Source organism: Heterocephalus glaber, unplaced genomic scaffold (genome assembly GCF_053883595.1).
Source record: "Heterocephalus glaber isolate CG9 unplaced genomic scaffold, H.glaber_assembly_v1.0 deba00000331, whole genome shotgun sequence".
Lineage (NCBI taxonomy): Eukaryota > Metazoa > Chordata > Mammalia > Rodentia > Bathyergidae > Heterocephalus > Heterocephalus glaber.
In genome coordinates this window covers 62,430,180-62,449,203 of record NW_028258142.1, presented here as the reverse complement: position 1 = coordinate 62,449,203, position 19,024 = coordinate 62,430,180, and the positions used below count along the sequence as shown (strand labels likewise).

Below are 19,024 nucleotides of genomic sequence, written 5' to 3'. Positions count from 1 at the left end.
AGGCTCATGCACCTCAGGGAGTGTGATCTGCTTTACTTGAAGTGATCACATTTAAAGTTTTCATCACATTTAAGCATACTTTTACAGCAATACATAGAATAGAGTTGCACAACTGGTCACCGTAGTCTTGCCAAGCTGACTCATAATCTTAACTGTGTGGAAATTTGATCATTTTAGAATAATTGGGGATACTAGAGAAGGAGATGGCCTCAACAAAATGGGAATTTAGGGGAACTCATCTGGAAGTGCAGGGTTTTTTTCTTTATTACTCCTAATTCTTTTAGAAAACAATTTAAATCAGAAAGATTTCAAAATAGCTACTTTCTTTAGGCATTCGAATGCATTACCACAATCCTCTCTGTAAGGAGTTAGTTTCTCAGAAGACATTTGAACCCTGTAGAGCCATTTGACAAAGAGTGGTGCAGTTGGCACATAAATGTTTTACTTGTTATCAGGACTCACTCCTTTTCACTCCTCTCTCTTTCAGGGATCATTCCAGGGACTCAGATTTAGAGTCAGGAAGCAGTATGTCCCTTGATGTCACATTAGAAAGACTCACGAGACTCACAGACTACAGGCCCTTGATGAATGCATAACCTCTGGGACTGAAGCAGTGCTCTGAAATGAGTGTATCTGTCTTGTAGTTGTCCTGTGGAGATGGCTCTGCTGCCTCACAGAGTGTGCTTTGAGTTGCTGTGACCCTCATACTAAGGTCAGTGCCTTTCTTGATAGTTTGTCAGCATGGCTGGACCCCCACCTGTGTTAACCAATCGTATGGGCTTAATTGGGGCATCAAGTGAATAATGCGTATGAGAATCATTTCAGAGGGAATCAAAAAGTAGAAGGTTGGTAGGACAGGTAAGGCATTGTCTTCACCGAAGAGATCATAAAATGTTATCAGAGAACTCATCAGGAATCTCTCATAGGTTTGAAAATGTTGTCCAAAATTCAGATTAATTTTGCATTTTTGGTAGAGAAGATGGTTTTATTGAATTTTCGAGCTCTCAGTGTGGGAAGCAAAGCTTTAGTGAGCAGATTGGAGTCAAAGTTTTAATAGTAGAGGGAAGTAGTAACAGCTTACTGAATGACCAGTTCATCAAAGATAAGCTGTCCTTAGAATTCCAAGACCGGACATTATGGTCTATTTTATATAGTACTAATCATGGAGAAATTTGAGAACATGTTCTTTTACCTTCTGAACCCACTTTTCTCTGCTTTCTTTTAAATGTGGATGTTCCCTACCTCAGTGCCTCATCTATTCTTCCTCTCTGCCCTCTCTCTTTGTTGTATCAAGCAGTGACTGACCAGGACTTCACAAGTTTGTGGAATATACACTATAGACCAGTAGTTCATATTCCACAAACTTTGCAGATGTTCGCCTCTAGGTCTCTACTGATTTTTGGACCATGATTTCAAATTGCTTAGATATGTCAAAAGAATCTCAAACTAAAATTGTCCTGTACTGAGCTTTCTATCTTTACCTATGCATCAACTGTGAATCACTATCCTTGGCAATCAGTGTCACCTTTGCAGTTAAGTTAACCCTAACTGCTCAGTAAATCCCAAAGCTTGGTGGCTTAACACAATAGGTGCTTATTATTATTATTATTACTAACGTGACACTGTCAGTGAGGAGGGGATGTGGGCTCTGCTTTTGGGGACCCAAGCTGATGAAGTTCTCTTCCCCATTGGCCTTTGCCCTGACGTCTGGCTGATAGGGGAGAGAATGGAAGGTAGACTAATGGAGGTTTTGCGGGGACAGGACTGAAAGTGGGGCTTATGTGGTTTCTACTTGCCTTCCTTTATCGTCCCCAGTTGCATTGCCACACCTAACCACAAGGAGGTCAGCATGTGTAATCTGGCTGTGCGCTCAGGAGTGCAATGGGGTGGTTTCCATGGGAATATTTCTTCTACGATTTAGCTCTTCTTTCAAATTGAAAACCTTATTTTTGAGTTTTTCCTCTTCTGTAGTGATCAGATTTCGGAAGCTAATTCTTCCCTTCAGATCTATGCTTTACTTTTTATCTTTGCTGCCCCTATCCTATTCTAGGCCTTGAGCATTCTGTTCTCAGATTTTGAGATCCTTTTCCAATGACATTTGATTGTGATGCCTGGAATCCTTCCTTCTTGTTGCCAATGTGATCTTTCTATAACATGTTACTCAAGAGGTCACTGTAATGATTAAATTTCAGGATAAAAATCACAATTCTGTGCTAAGGTATCAAAGGCTTTCAGACCCTAGGTCCAGAATTCTACCTGTTGAGCAGATGTTTGGTCATAATTATAAACTCCACATGGGACTATTCATTGCTACACTTCTAGGGCCTTGAAATCTTGGCTTTTAATAAGCACTCAGTAAGCTTTGGATGAACTGATCAAAGTTTTTGTGTGTCCATATCTATTTGCCATATTGAATTACATACAAATTGAGGATGAAGACTCTACTTACTAATTTCTGAATCTCCTCCTTGTGGCACATGACACATACTTGATCATGAATTGAGTGAAAAGCATGAGGTAAAATTAATGAGGATGGTTAGCTTAAGATACAGCAAGATGCTTCTGAGGAAAGGAAGCATTAGATACACACATGCAAATGACACCATCACTTATTTATGAGAAAATATTTATGACTGTTAATTGTATGTTAGGATAGTCCTAGACATTAGGGTTACAATAAATAAAAACATTTACCAGTGCTATTTTGGAGCTTGTAAAGAAATTAAAGATGATTAAAATTGAGAAAGAATATGACAAGGGATTCTAACCTATGCTGTGGAATCAGAGAAGTGTTTCTTGAGCAAAGGACATTTAAGTTGAGATCTGAAGAACATAAAGGTGTTAACCAGGTGGAAGGGAGGGAGGGAGGAGTTGGTTGATTTCCAGAAAGACAATCTGCCCATGCTGTCAGAGGAAGCATGTTTCAAGATGCAAAGTAGACCAGATGTCTTAGACGAGGGTGAGGGAGGAGTTGTGTAAGACATGGCTGGAGAAGCAGCAAAGATAGGCAGTGTGGGTGCCCATGAGTTTTGGTCTTTATCCAACGAGCGATTTCAAGCCATTGACATTTTAATTAATGGTGACATGATTATTTGTTTTCCAAAGATCACTTTGGGTACAGTGAGAACTGGTTGGGGTCAGGTTAGATGTGGAGAGACTGGTTGACAGGTTGCTACAGTTTTCCAAGCAAAGGATGCTGGTAGCTGGACTAGAAGAGTGACAGGTGAAAGAAGCAGATGGCTTGGGAGTTTATAAGGATCCAAGTACTGAAGCATGCAGTGAGGGGAAAGCTTGATGGTTTGATTTACTGACCTAGTTTCATCTTGGAAATGTTGAATTTGTCATTACCAATAACTGTAACCCTCCTAATGTCAATCTCAACTACCCTCTTACTACCAATTCTTATGTTTCCAGTCCAATCCCTCTAATAACACTGCTCCAGTGTTTTACCATCAGAACCAACAATCCATTGGTCTTTTGTCATTTCACTGCTTTTAACTCCTCTTTTGATCTCATTGCCCTCTTCCTCAAATTTATATTCTTTCCATACATTTTTCCAGTCACTCCCTTGCATTCATGATTGACTTCTTTGTCCTCTTGCTTCTCTCTTTCTGGAAAAACCTGAATCCTACTTAAATTCAACTCTCCACTTGTTCCTTGCATAACGTCTTACTGGAGGAAGGCATAAAACCATACTAAATGAACTCAATTTTTATGATTACTTACCTCAAGTGTGCACAAGATGCTTCCTGGATATCACCCTAGCTTTCATTTGCATTCGCTCCCCAACTCTCTTAGATGATCATTTCATAGTGAACACACCTTAAGCTTTCCTCCTTATCTCTCATTCCAGGTCAGTGAGCTTGCATTTCATTGCACTAGGAAACAGAAACAATGAGAAAAGAACACCCGAAAACTCATACCACGTATCTACCTGCCCACTAGTTGGTCAATAACAACTTTAGTACCAACCTTTTCAATGGAATTATTTAGGCAAAGTCAGACTGAGGATATAATCTGAAGAGAAATGAGAAAATAGAGACAAAAAGTTGTAGATTTCATTTGTGAATATAAGAGAGAAGGGTCAAATTTTGAATCACCAACTAAATAGACTTGAGTATGTGCTTAGAAGCCTTACAGAGCAGGAGCTCCAAAACAGAAAACCATTGGAAAGAATTTAGTATTTGGAAATTCAAAAGCAAAAGCTTCCAGAGTTGTCAATAAATACCCTATCCTTTTACTGGGCCTTTGGATATTTATTTGAATATTGGAATTCTATGCAGGAAAGAACAGTAAATACTTTGGTTCTCTGAAGGATCTAGTCTGGCCCTGAATATGCTTGTAGAAGTGAGTCTGGTATTAAGAGATGCTTTTTGAGTTTAAAAAAATTTTTTTTGGTACCTGGGATCGAATTCGGACCTTGTGCTTGCAAAGTAGGCAATGGAACCACTGAACTAAATCCCCAGCCCCTGCTTTGTCTTTGTCTGGAAGAGATTAAACTTGTAAAGTGTTGATGAAAGGATGCAGATGAGAAGACCATGGTGAGAACAGAGATAATTGGAGGTGGCTTTTTATCTGAGAAGATAGGAGGGGATTTGATTTGAGGACAGGTTGAAGGTTTGGCCTTGGGTAAGAGGAGGGATACCTCTTCCAATGCACCTGGAAGGATGAAGGAGAGGCTGTGGTAGTTGTGGCTGAATTTGTAGTATTATTGGCTGTGGGGTGAAGGGCACCACCACTAGCGGCCTTCAGATGCTCTGAGAAAGAGGCAAGGCCATCTGACAGTGAAGGAAGTGTCTGGGGCTTACAGCAGTTCAAAGAATGAGGAAGGCACTGACTCAGCACTGTTAAAGGGTCTTCTGAAGTTGGTCATCATGAATCATCAGCAGATACTTCTTCAGTTACCTAGATAACAGGAAATGAAAGACTCTCTGATCCAGGAAAAAAACCCCTTAGGGCAAAGTATTTAGGGTGGCATTATTCTTAAGGGGACAAATCACTTCTCTTTTCTGCTGCATCATGAGTCAACGTGTGCATGTCAAGAAATGGCTGGGATAGTTTGGAGAACAGCACTCTGTGAGAGAGTCGAATTTTGTTTTGCTTCTCCTTCAGGAATGAATAGAGTGGAATAAGACTAAGGTTTTCCTGAGGGATGGGGTCCTCTCTGGCCTGGGTGGGAGTCAGAGGCCCTCAGTCCTAGTTCTGGTTGTGCCACCATTGGGACTTGTCCTCTGGGTTTCATCAAAATGCCGTGAACAGATGATCTTATTTTCCTTCCATTCTAAAATCTCTGAGCATACCACATTCTGTCTCCATCCTGGCTTCCATGTTACAAGCAGGGCCATAGATCACGGACTTCTCTTGGAGCCAAAAGTTCTCGCAGGTAGTCTGTGTCTAAGCTCATGCTCAGATTTCAGCAGTTTTGAACCAATTAGGAGATAAAGCAAGGAGTCAGTCAGAGATGAAAATATTGTCTTTCTTACTGGCGCATTGGATATTGGCTTAGAATATGATTTAGAGCTGCGAACCAAAGGGCTTTGTGATTCTCACCTGCAGAGAGGCCGGCTGGCTACCAGTCACGGGCAGCACAGAAGTCACAGCCCTTCTCTTGTTCTCCTGGGGACAATTTCCAATAGGAAAGTAGGACAGAATGCAGGCTTCCCTCTGGCAGCCAGCCACGTAAAGGCAAGGAGAGAAGACGGCAGGGAGCCATCATTAGCAGGGCCTCTTCCCAGTCACATACGTTGCTCCTTGTTGCGATGTGAATTATGGGAACCCATGTTATCCTTCCCAAGTCTGCAGCAGTCACTGTCCTTCACTAGCTTTGCAAGGCTGGCTCCATAATATAATGTACACCTCATGGAAGTGCATGTGCGTGGTGGGTTACATAAGCACTCAGTAGGCAATGCGATTATTTTATTCAAAAATAAAAGCGTGGCAATGCCAGTGATGTTTGTGTTTTTCTTTGTGTGGGGCTACTGTTCATTCAAACGCCCAGATCTTACAACCAGTGTCTACTGTGTGCTTTTTTCTGCTTGGAGCCACATGTAACTATAGATATTTATCCATTAAAGTTAACCTCTACACCTTATTTTGGCCTGTATTTTTCTGATTTTAACTAGTGTAAAACTCATTCTTATAAAGTTGGAACTAATATATGCATGGTTTGAATTTGGTGGGCTTTCTTTACACTGTTTTACAGCATCTAATTCTGTTCTGCCTTTTAATATAATGACTTATGTGTATGCCTCTTTCCTTTATTAAAATGTACCCTTCTTGAGAGCAGAGAGCTGGTCCTATTTTACATCTCACCTGGCAATTAAACCTCTGTCGTGGGCCAAGCGAGGATTTAGCTCAGTGGTTCTGATGCCTCCCTTGGAATCATAAGGTCCCGAGTTCAATCCCTGCTACCAAAAAACCACCCAAAACCAAACCAAAACAAAAAAACCTGTCTTGCACATGAAATGTATTCACCAAAGATTTGTTAAGTGAATATTCAATGAATAATCTTAACTATTATTTATCCATACCATGTAAAAGTGATTTCACATTCATTTATTTTCAGTTCATTTCTGTAAGAAACAGAGGAAAACATTTCTTAGGCTTACAATTTAAGCCTAGTCATAAAACTTCATATGTAACAGCAAAAACAAGTTGTACATTGAACAAGCACTATATTTCGTTATTTGTTATATCACTTAATTTTCTCCCCAAATCTGTGTGTTAGTATTAATTTCTCTATTTTAGCATTTCAAAAATGGAAGCTCGGGAATATCCCTACATTCTCATAGCTTATATTCAAAAGCAGATGTAAGTTACTTCTATCTTCCCATCTTCTACATGATTGTTTTCTAGTCTGTCATATGAATTCAACTTGGCTTTTTTTTTTTTTTTTTGGTACTGGGGATTGAATTCAGGACCTTGCGCTTTCGAGGCAGGTGTGGTACCACTAAGCTAAATCCCCAGCCCTTGGTTTTAAAACATATATCACTTTAATGTGATAAAATGATCACTCAAAATGGAAATAAGGACATTATCCCCCAAAACAGAATAGCTTTTCAGGTCATGGAAATTAATTTTTCTTTTTCCTTTTCTTCCCTCCTCCTCCTTGTTTTCCTCCTTCTTGGTATCCTTATCACTTCTTTGTATGGTTCTGGGGATTAAAACTAGGGATACTCTACCACTGAGCTATGTCCCCAGCCCTTTTCTATTTTTATTTTTAGTTTAAATTTTGAGGCAGGGTCTCACTAAGTTGCTCAGGCTGGCCTTGGAGTTGTGATCTCCCTGCCTCAGCTTCCCTAGTACCTGGGTTCACAGGTGTGCACCATAATGCTGGATAGGTATTTTTTTTCTCAAGTACCAAAACTCATGTGGAAAGTGAATGAAATAAAAATGTATTTAGAAAAATACTTCAGTAAGATAATATGAATGTATTCCTTGGTTTGTCATTTAAGTGCTCAGAAGAAGTTGTATTTCTTTAGGAGCAAACAAATGTGTCTGCATTCCTAGAGTGTTCTTGGAACCATGCCTTCTGAGGGGCCTGAGAAAGTTCCTCACACTTGCTGGGAGCTTACCAGCTCGCCCTGGAAGGCAGCACACTGACTGTGTGGTGTGAGGCGAGGAACAGGGAGTGGTGTTTAGTTTTGTGGCAAGTGGAGTGAGCTCAGGGATGCCTAGATAGACCTTTATTTCCGGGCATGCTGGGAGGCGTCTCCGGAAGAGATTGTCCTCGCCGGGGGGTGGGGGGTGGGTATCACCCCTCTGCTGGGGCTGGAGTGGGGCCTGCAGGCAGAGGCAGCCCGGATTCCCTCTGGGACCTCCCTCTCCTCCTGCCCTAGGAAATTGGTGCTCATCTTGTTGGGCTTTGAACTTGGACCGGGCTTTCACCGTCAGGGCTCTCAGGCCTTCTGAGGTGGAGACTTACACAGTTGCATCAAGCTTCAGGGCTTGGACTGAATTATACCATCAGGGACTTCTAACTGGTGGGTAGAGACTTGTAGGTCTTCTCAGTTTCTACAGTTGCGGGAGCTGATCCCACAGTAAACGCTTCCTCTGTATCTGCATTTGCGCTGTTGGTCCTGTTTGTCTGGGGAACTCTGATGAGGGGGACCTGCTAAGGGACTCAGCGAGCGGTTATACCCTTCCCTGGGGACGGGGGTCTGAAGGACAGGCGGGGTGTGTTTTACTCTGACCAGGACCACAACCCCATTTTAAAAATTGGGCCTTAACTACGTTCATTGTACCTGCTATGTGTTTGCATAGCTTAGTACGGCCTTTGGGCTTTCAGAGATGAGAGGGTAAATATCCCAGGAAGTGAATTCTCTGTTATCCTCCAGCCCTCAGACTGGGTGAAGATTTCCTCAGGTCTGTTCTCCGTGCTGCATTTCCCTCTACCCTAGGATGCAATGAGGTGTCAGGGTTTAATTCTGTCTCCTGATGAACACCAGATCAGTGCTTGGGATACAATGAGCACCAATGATTTCTGTGGAGTAGCAAATGAAAGAACTGCGTACTTGCCAGGTATCCCTTATTTTTGTCTCAACTTGGTGCTTTTTATTACTAACGACTGACTGTGGTCCACAGACTAAGAAGAAAAAGAGGCAAAAGCTCCTCTGTCACATGGGCTTTAAGCCGAGAAGTCACCCTTGGTTGTGCAAAAAGCCCAGTACTGCGATACCTGGTCCAGAGGCAGCCTTCCCTCACCCCTGCTGCACACACTGGGAGCCCAAGCCATGTCCAGCAAATGGATAAAGCTAACTGACTATTGTCCAGTGGGGCAGAGGGTGAGCAGCGCGTTCTGCTTGAGGGAGAGGACACTCATGTTCGGGAGAAGGGTCACCCCAGAAAGTGAGGATGGAGACTTTCGAAAGCAAGTGGCACCAGGTAATGGCATGTAGAAGCCACTTCCTTCACCCCCTTAAGCTATGCTCCATGTGATTGGCAAAGGTAACTTGAACTTGAATAAAAGAGCCACTCTGCACATCCTTCTGAGCCCCACGTGTGTGACAGAGATCAGCTCTTCCAGGAGCCTTGCCCTTGGTGAGGGATCATGGTAACCCAGCCTCTGAAGTTAAGGCAAGCTACCGAGGAGTCTCACAATATCTTAGCTTTATGCATAAACTCCATTTCATTAGTGCACTCCTGTCTGAGTCCATCCTGTACCAGAGCAGTGCATGAAACACCCAAGGGCTTCGTCATAACAAAGATGTCAGGTGCCTTGTCAGGGAAGTGTACACTGCCTCTACCCTTCCTGGCTACATGACCTTTGCAAAGCTACTCATTGTCTATGCCTCGGTGTCCTTATCTTTAGAATAAGAATAATAATAGCATCTACCCCATATAAATTTGAGATTAAGATGAGTTTGGGCAGAGAATTTAGCATCAAGGTTGGCATAGTCATGCAGCATGTGTTGGCTGATCAACTACTACATAACTAAGAGTGTGCTGGGTGCTGAATATTGTGATGATAGAACAAGCAAGGTATCTGCCCTATAGATATATCCATGTCACACTGTAAGATAGCCATTAAGCAAGAAATCAAACAACTGTTAAATAGAGAATGGAGGGTCGTGTGCTCGGGGTGTGTGTTTATGTGTGGTGGGTGGATGGGTGGGGGACTTTGGCTCTACCAAAGTAGGGTACAGGAGAAAACTGTCTGAGGAGGAACAGTCACACTGCCTTTGATGCAAAGGAGCCAGCTGTGTGGGCTGGAAGGAGGAGCATTTCAGACAACCAGGCTGCTGTGCGGATGTAGTAAGAAAGCACTCAGCGATCTTACGAAGGTTAGAGGAAATTCACAGCCACACACTCAGATATGTGGGGAAAGATTTCTTTATTTACTGTAACATTAATCTTTTTGTCATGTCTGATAATAGAAAACTTGACGTAGTAACTTCTAAGCACATTTCTAGGCACATTTCATCAAAGTGATTGACTTCTGAGTGAAATTCAGAATGTCAGATGGCTAATCTAGGATTTCCACCTTGCGGCTTTCCCCAGAGCCTGTGTCTAATCTCTTGGTGTGGGCCTCCAGTTTGCAGACACCCTCGATTCTCCTCCGAGGTGGAAGTTGCAGGAGTTCCTGTTGAGGGGAAACTTTATTCTTTTCTCACGGGAGTTCATCTTAGAAAGCCACATGTCGCCGTGGTCTCTAGTTGCCCTGGCACTTCCTGTTCCCCTCTTCAGCCCCCCTGTGAATCCAAGCCCTCTTGTGTAAACCAGCGTTGTCCTGTTCTGCTCTCCCCTGGGGCTGAGGAGGGGGCTCTCAGGTGGCCCTCAAGTTCTGCCCAGACAGCACACTCCAGTATTGATATTTATCCCTCTGGAATCAGCCAGGAAATTTTCAGGGGGTACAAGGTTTTGCTGAGCTACACATATCCTTAGAAGTCAGCTGGAAGTCTGGGGGTTTCTCCAAATTCATTTGGGCTTGCAGGCATTTTCACCTCCAGGTCCTGCTTCTCCTTGCTTGGAAAGTAGTCATGAGACAGAGTCCTTTGGAGGCCTGTACCACCTGCTAAACATGACCCTCATATCCTTTCCAGTAAAAAACAAAAATTCTTGCCCTAAAACACAGGATGAGTTTTCAAGCAAAATGAAATAACTGGAACAAATTTCCTCTGGGGTAGAAAAACTAGGAAATGCTTTTTTGGTTCTCCCCCTAACTCTGTTTGTCTTATATATTTTATTCTGTGAGCCCATGAGGCTAGGACTCAAACATTTTTTTCTCACCTGGCTCGTAATTGTTGAAAGATTTGGCTTTCAGGACTTCAGTATCTGCTCCAAACTTCAAGTGCTTACTTTGATACTGAAATGCCAAGAATTTCATAGTTTATCATCTGAACTGAATTTACTCTCTTTCTAAAACAATAAGATTCATTCAAAATGTATACATGTCTACTGTTGGTACATAGGGGTAAAAAGGAGTTACCCGTGGTGAAACCATTAATTTCACTCAACAACCCACAGTTCCTTCTTGCACATGTCTCACCTCCTCTCTGCTGGTCCGTCAGCAGTCATTTACAAGGCTGCTTTTCAAGACCTGTTGCATCCAGCCTGTCTCCACATACAGATGCTTTCACTCAGAAATCCTACTGCCAGTCCCACCAGCTTTCTTACTTCTTTGCTCCCACAGAGCTGGACTTTTGACCTTACAGCTTCCAGTCCAGAAGGACTTCTTATTTTCATCTTCCCTTACAGAGTTCCTGTTGGCTAATTTCCTTTCTCCTGTGCTGGAATCCCGTTGGTACCGGTGGTCTCATCTGTACTCTGATTTCTCGATAAATATTTGGTTGTAGTGGCATCTCAGTGTTCTTTCCTCCTTGCTCCTGTTCTCTTCATTTTCTTTCTCCACTTCTGGGCTCTGAAATGCTAGAGGGTCTCCTAGTCTTTAGTATCTAATACATTGGTATTTTTAGCACAGACTAGCAGATGTTGAATAAGTGAATAAAGAAAAGAGTAATATTTATTCTTCATTTGCAACATTATATCGATTTACTTATGTTTCAATCATTCACATTGGCTAGACATCATAATGCAAAAGTGTTGAGCAGGAAATGTAAAATTATTTTAGATGAAAACTTCAAAATTAGGAAAGATTGAGTTAGAATACATTTATAATTAATTCTAGCTCTCAACAATTTCCATTGTAGGATATTCTCTCATATTTCCACTTATTAGAAATATTAGATTGTTACAGACTGATTTTAGGATCAACGTTAGAGCAGTGCAATTTATACAAAGTAAAATGCAGTCATTGTAAGTGTGCAGGTCTATGAATTTGGACTTGTGTGTGCATCCAAATAACCACCGCTACACCTAAAATGTGGAACATTTCCTTATTCTGAAAACTTCCCCTGTCCCCCTTCCCCATCAATCCCAATCCACTTCCCAAAACTCCAGGACTCAGGCAATCACCGAGCTGCTCTCTGTTGGTTCCTGATTAGTTTAGTCTTTTCTAGAATTTCATATAAATTGAGTCGTATACTGTACACTCTGCTCTGTCTGGCTTCTTTTTTCCTAGCAATGTTTTCAATGTTTGTACTGTTGCAGGTGCATACTGCAGTCTGGGTAGCTATACATGAGTTGATAGGCCTGTGGGTTGTTTTCACTCTGTGATGAATGAAGCTACTGTCACCATTCTTGGGTATTTGGTGGGCATAGTTTCATTCCTCTTGAGTAACTGCCTGGGACTGGAATCTCCAAGTCTTGGGATGAGTGTATGTTTAATGGTACAAGAAATTACCAAAGTGGTTGTAACATTTTACCTTCTCCCAGTATATGTGAACGTTCTAGTTACTTCACTTCTCAGTAGCTGGCCTTGTCAGTCTTTTAATTTTTGCTAATTTACTATGATATGTACAAACTGAGGTTTTAATTTGTTTATTTCTCTGATAACTAATGGCCTTGAGAAGTCTATAAGGGCTTCTAGGCCATTAGCATTATATTCCTCTTGTCAGTGTTTAAATATTTTGTTTGTTTGTTTGTTTTTGGTACCAGGGATCGAACTCAGGACCTTGCACTTGTGAAGAAGCTGCCGGAACCACTGAGCTAAATCCCTGGCCCCAGTGTTTAAATATTTTCACAAATTTTATTTGAGTTGTCTTATTGATCTACAAGGGTTATGAATATATATGCTACATGTACATATTGTGAATATTGTCTCCTAGTCTGTAGCTTACCCTTGCATTTTATTTATTACTGTTTTTCAGCAGAAGTTTTTAATTTTGATGCAGCTCAAGGTGACTGTTATTTTGTTTTATAATTGTGCTTTTTGTGTCACACCTAAGGAAGTTTTGCATTCATCAATGTTGTCAAGAAGTTCTCAGGTTTCCAGCTAATTCTTTGTTTTTTTTGGTACCAGGGATCGAACTTGGGTCCTTGCACTTTTGAGGCAGGTGGCGGAACCCCTGAGCTAAATCCCTGGCCCTTTCCAGCTAATTCTTAAGCTAAAAAGTAATGAATAAGCCACTACTGCTATGATTTTAGGTACCATAATCTAAAGAACAATTCTTTTCCAGTACCTAAATTATTCTGTAATGACTCCCGATTCTGAATTTAGGCCTTGAGATAAAGAGCTTTGAACAATCGCTTTAAAAATTAGAGTTTTCAAAGGTATGATTAAATTTATTCTTAAACATCCAGCCCACATGAACAGGATAGGAGAAGGACATTCAGTTTCTCAATGTGGACTGTATTTAGGATCCCTCTGTCAAAGGTTGTATTAGTCAGCTTTCCCCTTGCTGGGACACAGTGCCAACCCCCATAACTCAAAGGAGAAGATTAATTTGGCTCATGGGTTTAGAAGATCTAGTCCCCGGTTGGTTGAGTCCAAGGCAGAAAGGCGTGGTGGAGGTAAGCTGCTCAACCTGTGGCAGCCGAGAGCAGAGAGAGAAGGGAGGAGCTGGGAACAAGAACGCCCTCAGGTCCTGCCCCTAGTGACCTGCGTCCAACCAGGCCCTGCCTCCTAATAACCCATTTAGATAGGGACTCAACAGTGGATTAATCCAGTGGTGAGCACAGTGCCTCTGTGATCCAACCACCTTCAAAAAGCCCACTTCTAAGCACCTGAGATTCTGGGTGGAAAATTTTAGATCTAAACCATAATATACAATACAAAATAATAAAGTTATTATCTTTCTTTCTCTTTTTGTTTGTTTTGCAATACTAGTATTTGATCTAGGAGTACTGAACTATAGCCTCAGCCCTTTTTAACTCTTTAAAAATCTTAAGACAGAGTCTCACTGCCCAGGCTGGCCTTGAACCTATGATCTTCCTGCCTCAGCCTCTTCAGAAGCAAGGATTACAGGCATGTGCCACTGGGCCTGATTCTTCCTTTTGTTTTTAATTTTTTTCTACATATTTCAATATTCCTCTTCCTTCGTCTTTTGTGTCTCCCTCCCTTATATGTGCTTTTCCTTCTATTTCCTGCTTTCTTTTCCTTATTCCTTTTTCATCTCTTTTTACCTCTCTCTTTTCCTCTTTTCATTTTTCCCTCTTGAATTATTTCCCAATTATTTTCTTCCAAAATTGACTTAGTGTGGAACCTATACACAACAGATTAACATACTGGGATGTATTGAATAAAGTATTAAAATGTCTTGTCACAGCTTTGAAGATGAATTGAGTGCTGAATGAGTTGAATGCTTTCTGCTGCTCCTTAAAAACTAACCAAGTTGGTTTTGATTTGAATATTGTCCTCTGCTATTTTCCATCTTCTATAATCCAGTAGAATCAGTTAGTTTTATTTGACAGTCTGAGAGTGCTGTTTCTACAAACACGAATGTGGCTGTATACCTCTTTGATGGAGAAAAAAGGTCTTCAAAACAAAACTAAATTTTTTCAGCAAAGTACTCATTTTCCATAAGCAATATAAAGTTTAAGCTTTTCTCATGTACTTTCTTCCCAACAGAAAATTTTGCTGATATTTTTCTTTCAGAAATTTGTAGCTTTTTATTTTCCTTTTTAAAGAACCCTGCAGGACACATTTCCCTGGACTCTCCAAGCCCACAGCGTTTTAAAATGTCCTCTGCTTCACTGTTTTTGACATAGAATAGTCATCATGTTTGTTCCTCCTTTTCCGTTACTCAACCTGTCTTCTTTTTTATCTTTCATTGATATCATTTCTCTGTGTGTATTTTCCCCTCACCCCCTTTGAAGACATACAGACTGGATAGCACAAGCATTAATGCTCTGACATCTTCCTATCTCAGTTTTCCTATGCCTGTGCCTCTCTGTACCACATTCTTTTGCTCCTTTTCTTAGCTCTGCTTTACTTTGCCTCTGTGTCCTACAAGCAGCCTTTAAAAGAGGAAGAATTCTTTTCCAATATTTTATTTCCACAGTCATTCAAAATCTACAAGCCAAGATATTTTGGAGTTAGGTGTAAAACAACAACAACAAGAATTACAGTGTAATTTTCCATAATAAAAATGCTTCTTTTCAGTCTATTTCAATTGTCCCCGCAGATGCTAAAATCATCTTAAAATGTACTTGATCCAGTAACGTATCCAGGATGAGTATGGAGTGGGAAGACTCAATGTACGCCTGGAGCCAAGGTATCCTGCAGGTAACTGGCGCAGCGGGAGTGTTTCCGAATGGGCTTTCCGAGTTTTCTGTTTGCCAGAGCTCTAAAGACAGAGCAGTGTAAATGAATGGGCGTGAGGGGAGAGGTGGGGGAAGTTGGCAAGTTACAGCACAAAGCTGCTGTCAGCCACGGACACTTTTCGGCATCGCTCGTTTAATGCTTTTATGTTACGTGAGTTTTGCATTCTACTACACAAGTACCCACTTGTGTAGTATATTTTTGTATAAAAAATTCTCCCAGATCTCCAGATGAAAGTGCTGGTTCAATTAGGGGACATGTCCGCCTTGCTCCTCCTCTGTCACTCAGCACTGGGTGGAGTGGAGCAGCCCTAGAAGTAGCAGTGTCCGGCTAGCTCAGCTCCAGAATCGCAAAGCTGGGGCATCTCTTCCAGCTTGCTAACCGTCCTGCATCTGCTCACTGTTCCCGCCGGTGAGCAGGAGAGGCCGCGCCGAGAGGCAGAGTGGGACGCATGACGGTGGTGGCTACTGCACCAGTGGGGGCTGTGTTCAAATGCAGCAGGCTCTGTGAGCCAAGGGTGAGTCGCCCCGAGAGGAGGGACTTAAAAGAGACAGAGGGAACTGCACTGAGAACGTGGGCCTCACATGGGGCGATTCCCCCAAAGGCCTGGTTCGTGTCATGGTAGAAGGGAAAGGAACTTCATTTTCCTATTAGGCGTTCTGTTATTAGGTTGGTCATTTAGATCCAGATGTAAAAATACTATAATAGAATTACAAGGGTATATAAGTAAAATTAACAGAATAACTTCAGTAGTAGTGAATATTGGAGGTATTATTATTGAACAGAAAATTTACTGGTGAAATATTAAAGTAAGCCATAAAACATGCCATTAAAGTGACTTGGTTTTATTGGGAATAAAATGAATTGCTCGGACTAAAATACAAACAAGGTCTGAGGGCGTCTATCTTATGCTTATTTGTGTGAGGCCCTGGGTTCATTCCCTAGCATCCTGCAAAAAAAAATGTGTGTATATATATATATATATAATAAAAAATATGGAAGCATAATTTAATGGTTTAATTGGTATATGGCATAATTATATAATATACATTATACTATGCACAATATACATACTGCATATGATATATGTTATGCAGATTGTGTATAGTATATTATATATGCATTATGCATAATATATACCTATTATACATAATCTTATATATAGTGGTACTATATATAATAGTATATATATAATAGGAACAACATATCATATAATATTATATTATGAACAGTATAATACACAGTATATAGTATATTTTATATAACACACATATGCTCAATGCATAACTATACGTAATATATTACATATCAGTGTATTTACATTGCACATATTTATATATTTATATATATAATATGCTATGCATACTTTACATTATAAACTGTATGTTTACATATCACAATTTGTCATATATGTAATAGCTGCATTATATTTTATATGGAGCTCTAGATGTGCAGAAATTGGGCTGAGAATGTGCTGGCCTCTGGCGAGGTGCAAGTGCTAGGAGTAGAACAAATGAAATGATGCAGGGTGAAGGGCAAAGAAGAGCTGAGGATGGGTCTGAGAAGTTTTCCTTTTGTCCCTGACCTGTGGCTCTGGTTTCTCTAAGATCGCATTACCTCTTGCTGTCACAAGAGGTTGCTGAAGTAGCCGAGGAGCTCTGGGACCATTTTCAGGCATTCTTTGTTTCTCCCACCATCCTGGCACTCTCTCACTTGGGAGCCTATGAGGACCGAACAGGTTCCTTCTTTGTTCAACGCTTAACCAGAGAAGCTGTGAGGCTGGGCCTGGATGTGCACTTTCTTTTTAAGATGCGGAAACACCTGTTCTCTTGCTGCTCAAGGGCTAGCACAGGCCCAGCTGCTCCTATGCGTGGGAGGTGGTTACAAATGCAGAACCTGAGCACCTACCTTACTGGACTGAAGCCCCGTATGTATCTTGCCTTTCCGTAGCGCATCCCCTATTCCCAGGTGGCAGTGACTTCCTGGAATGAGTTGGAGTTTGTGCTGCCCCTTCATTAATCCATTAGTTCACTGACCCACATCAATGCTAATCCTCATAAAAACCTTCAAAATACCTCAGCCTTTCTTTTTTCTTTTTTTGGTACCGAGGATTGAACTCAGGACCTCACACGACTGAGCTAAATCCCCAGCCCCTCAGTCTTTATATTGCAGATGTGACTGGTGGGTTAAACTACTCATCCACGGTCACACAGTGGGAAATGGTGAAGATGTCGCACCTGTGTCTGGATCTCATTGATCTCTAAGTTCTTTCTCTGTTTCTCTACAATACAACTTTTTCATGAACTTCATTGTGGGTAGTTGTTTTTGCATTAGGAGAATAAATCCCATTTAAAAATAAGGTTCTAAAAGAAAGCCCTTTTAAATGTGTTAAAAGAAAGAGACCATTGAAGGATTGTTTCCATCATGCTCACTTCCCATGTGATAAAGCAGAGAAGGCAGAGCATCCTTGGTCTCTGGCTTTGCTGACATGGAGCAGGAGAGGACACTGTCCCTTCCTGCGTGCTTCACCCTGCCCGCCAGCCCACTGGCACCTTGCTGCAGCTGAGGCAGACCCCATCGCCCAGGGCTGAGGTTTGCCAGGTGCTGAGTGTTGTGTGTGTTGCACCGAGCAGCCCAGGTTCCTCCGTGCAACTGTGCAACTGTAGTTCCAGAGCTGTAAAACTATTTGCGTTTTCAATCCATCAGATGGCTTTGAATCAAACCTGTGCCAACAAGGCTGTTTGAATGCGTTATGTTTGCCAAAAGAGGGTAAAACTTATGACTTCCGATCAAATTATTAAGAAATACTGTATTTTCAGAATAGCTGTATTTTCCAGGGAGAGGCAGGTGCAAGCGAAGAAATTCCATAGAACACTGGAGATGACCCCGATCGCCTTTGTTCTTGGAAAATCCTGTTCAGCTGCACAAATAGAGGATGAGACCCACAGCACCTGGCACCTGGGGCGGGAGGGCCCTGCATGTGTCTGGCTCCGGGGTTGTGACTCCTGTCCAGGCCCGGTGACGGCTAATTAGGGCTGTGCACGGTGTCAGAGCAGGATCTTCAAATGAGCCACCGGTAGGAGCATGGAGGGAGGATGGGGACGCCCCAGCATTTTTAGGGGTTCCTGGGCATCAGGGGCACAGTTTCCATTTGCGGGAGGGAGGGGAAAACACTCAGGTGAGGACCTGCAGGCCAGTCTGGGGCAGGGGCGCCGGCCTCGCGCAGTGCAGGGGGGTCCCTGGACTTGGACGAGAGAAGTCGTGGACCCCAGGGACCTGTGGACCCGGCGGCCCCTCCGCTCTACTCAGAGCCCGGAGGACTCGGAGTGGGCCTCTAGGGAAGAGACAAACTCATCCTAAAGGTCAGTGCGGCGTCCGGGAGCGAGCGGCAGCGGGTAACTGGAAGCCCTGAGGCGTCCCCTGCCGGGCAGCTGGGCGGTCCCTCCCTCCCTCCCCTTCCGTCCTGCTCCGGGCGCTCGCCTGCACGGGAGGGAGGCGCACGGGCTGTCCGGGCCGGGACCGCGCGGCGCTGTCCGAGGTGCTGCGGCCCCGAGCGGGCTCAGCGAGGGAGGCGCCATGGTGTTCGCCCCAGGTACCCTCTCTTCCCTGGAGTCCAGGCGGGGGAGGCGGGAGGGAGGGGAGGACAGGCCTCCGCCTCGGACCTCGGCGCCGTCTGGACCTGGGGCGCCTGGGGTCGGCCGCGGGCCCCGGTCCTCAGACGACCCCAGCCCTGCCCGCGTCGTCCCGGCCGCTCCTCCGCGCCCGCCGGAGCCCGGGGACCCTGGGAACGGGACGCTGGCGGGGCGCGGGCGCGGGGCGCGGGGCGTGGGGAGCGCTTTCGCCTCTGCCCTCTGTGGCAGCCGCCAAGCGGCCCGGCCCGGGCTCCCGGGACGGGGAGGCGGAGGGGCGCAGCGGGCGGGCGGG

The 19,024-nt window shown here is 43.2% G+C and overlaps 1 protein-coding gene across 8 annotated transcripts in view; it reads left to right on the top strand.

Annotated features, from left to right (window-relative positions):
• Window positions 1-19,024, top strand: part of Akain1 (A-kinase anchor inhibitor 1) — a 65,230-nt gene that overhangs the window by 4,326 nt on the left and 41,880 nt on the right. For 2 of the 8 annotated variants that reach the window (XR_015444654.1, XR_002397758.2), the window contains exons 2-3: window positions 488-712; window positions 14,964-15,064. Coding sequence is in view for 4 of the 8 variants with exons in the window: in XM_087194542.1 (XP_087050668.1) it covers window positions 15,011-15,053 (43 nt within the window). In the remaining 4 variants the exon portion in view is untranslated. Of the gene's footprint in view, window positions 1-487; window positions 713-14,963; window positions 15,065-18,460; window positions 18,693-19,024 lie in introns of those variants that run through there. The other 6 variants (XM_087194542.1, XM_087194536.1, XR_002397759.2 and 3 more) reach the window with 5 other exon arrangements.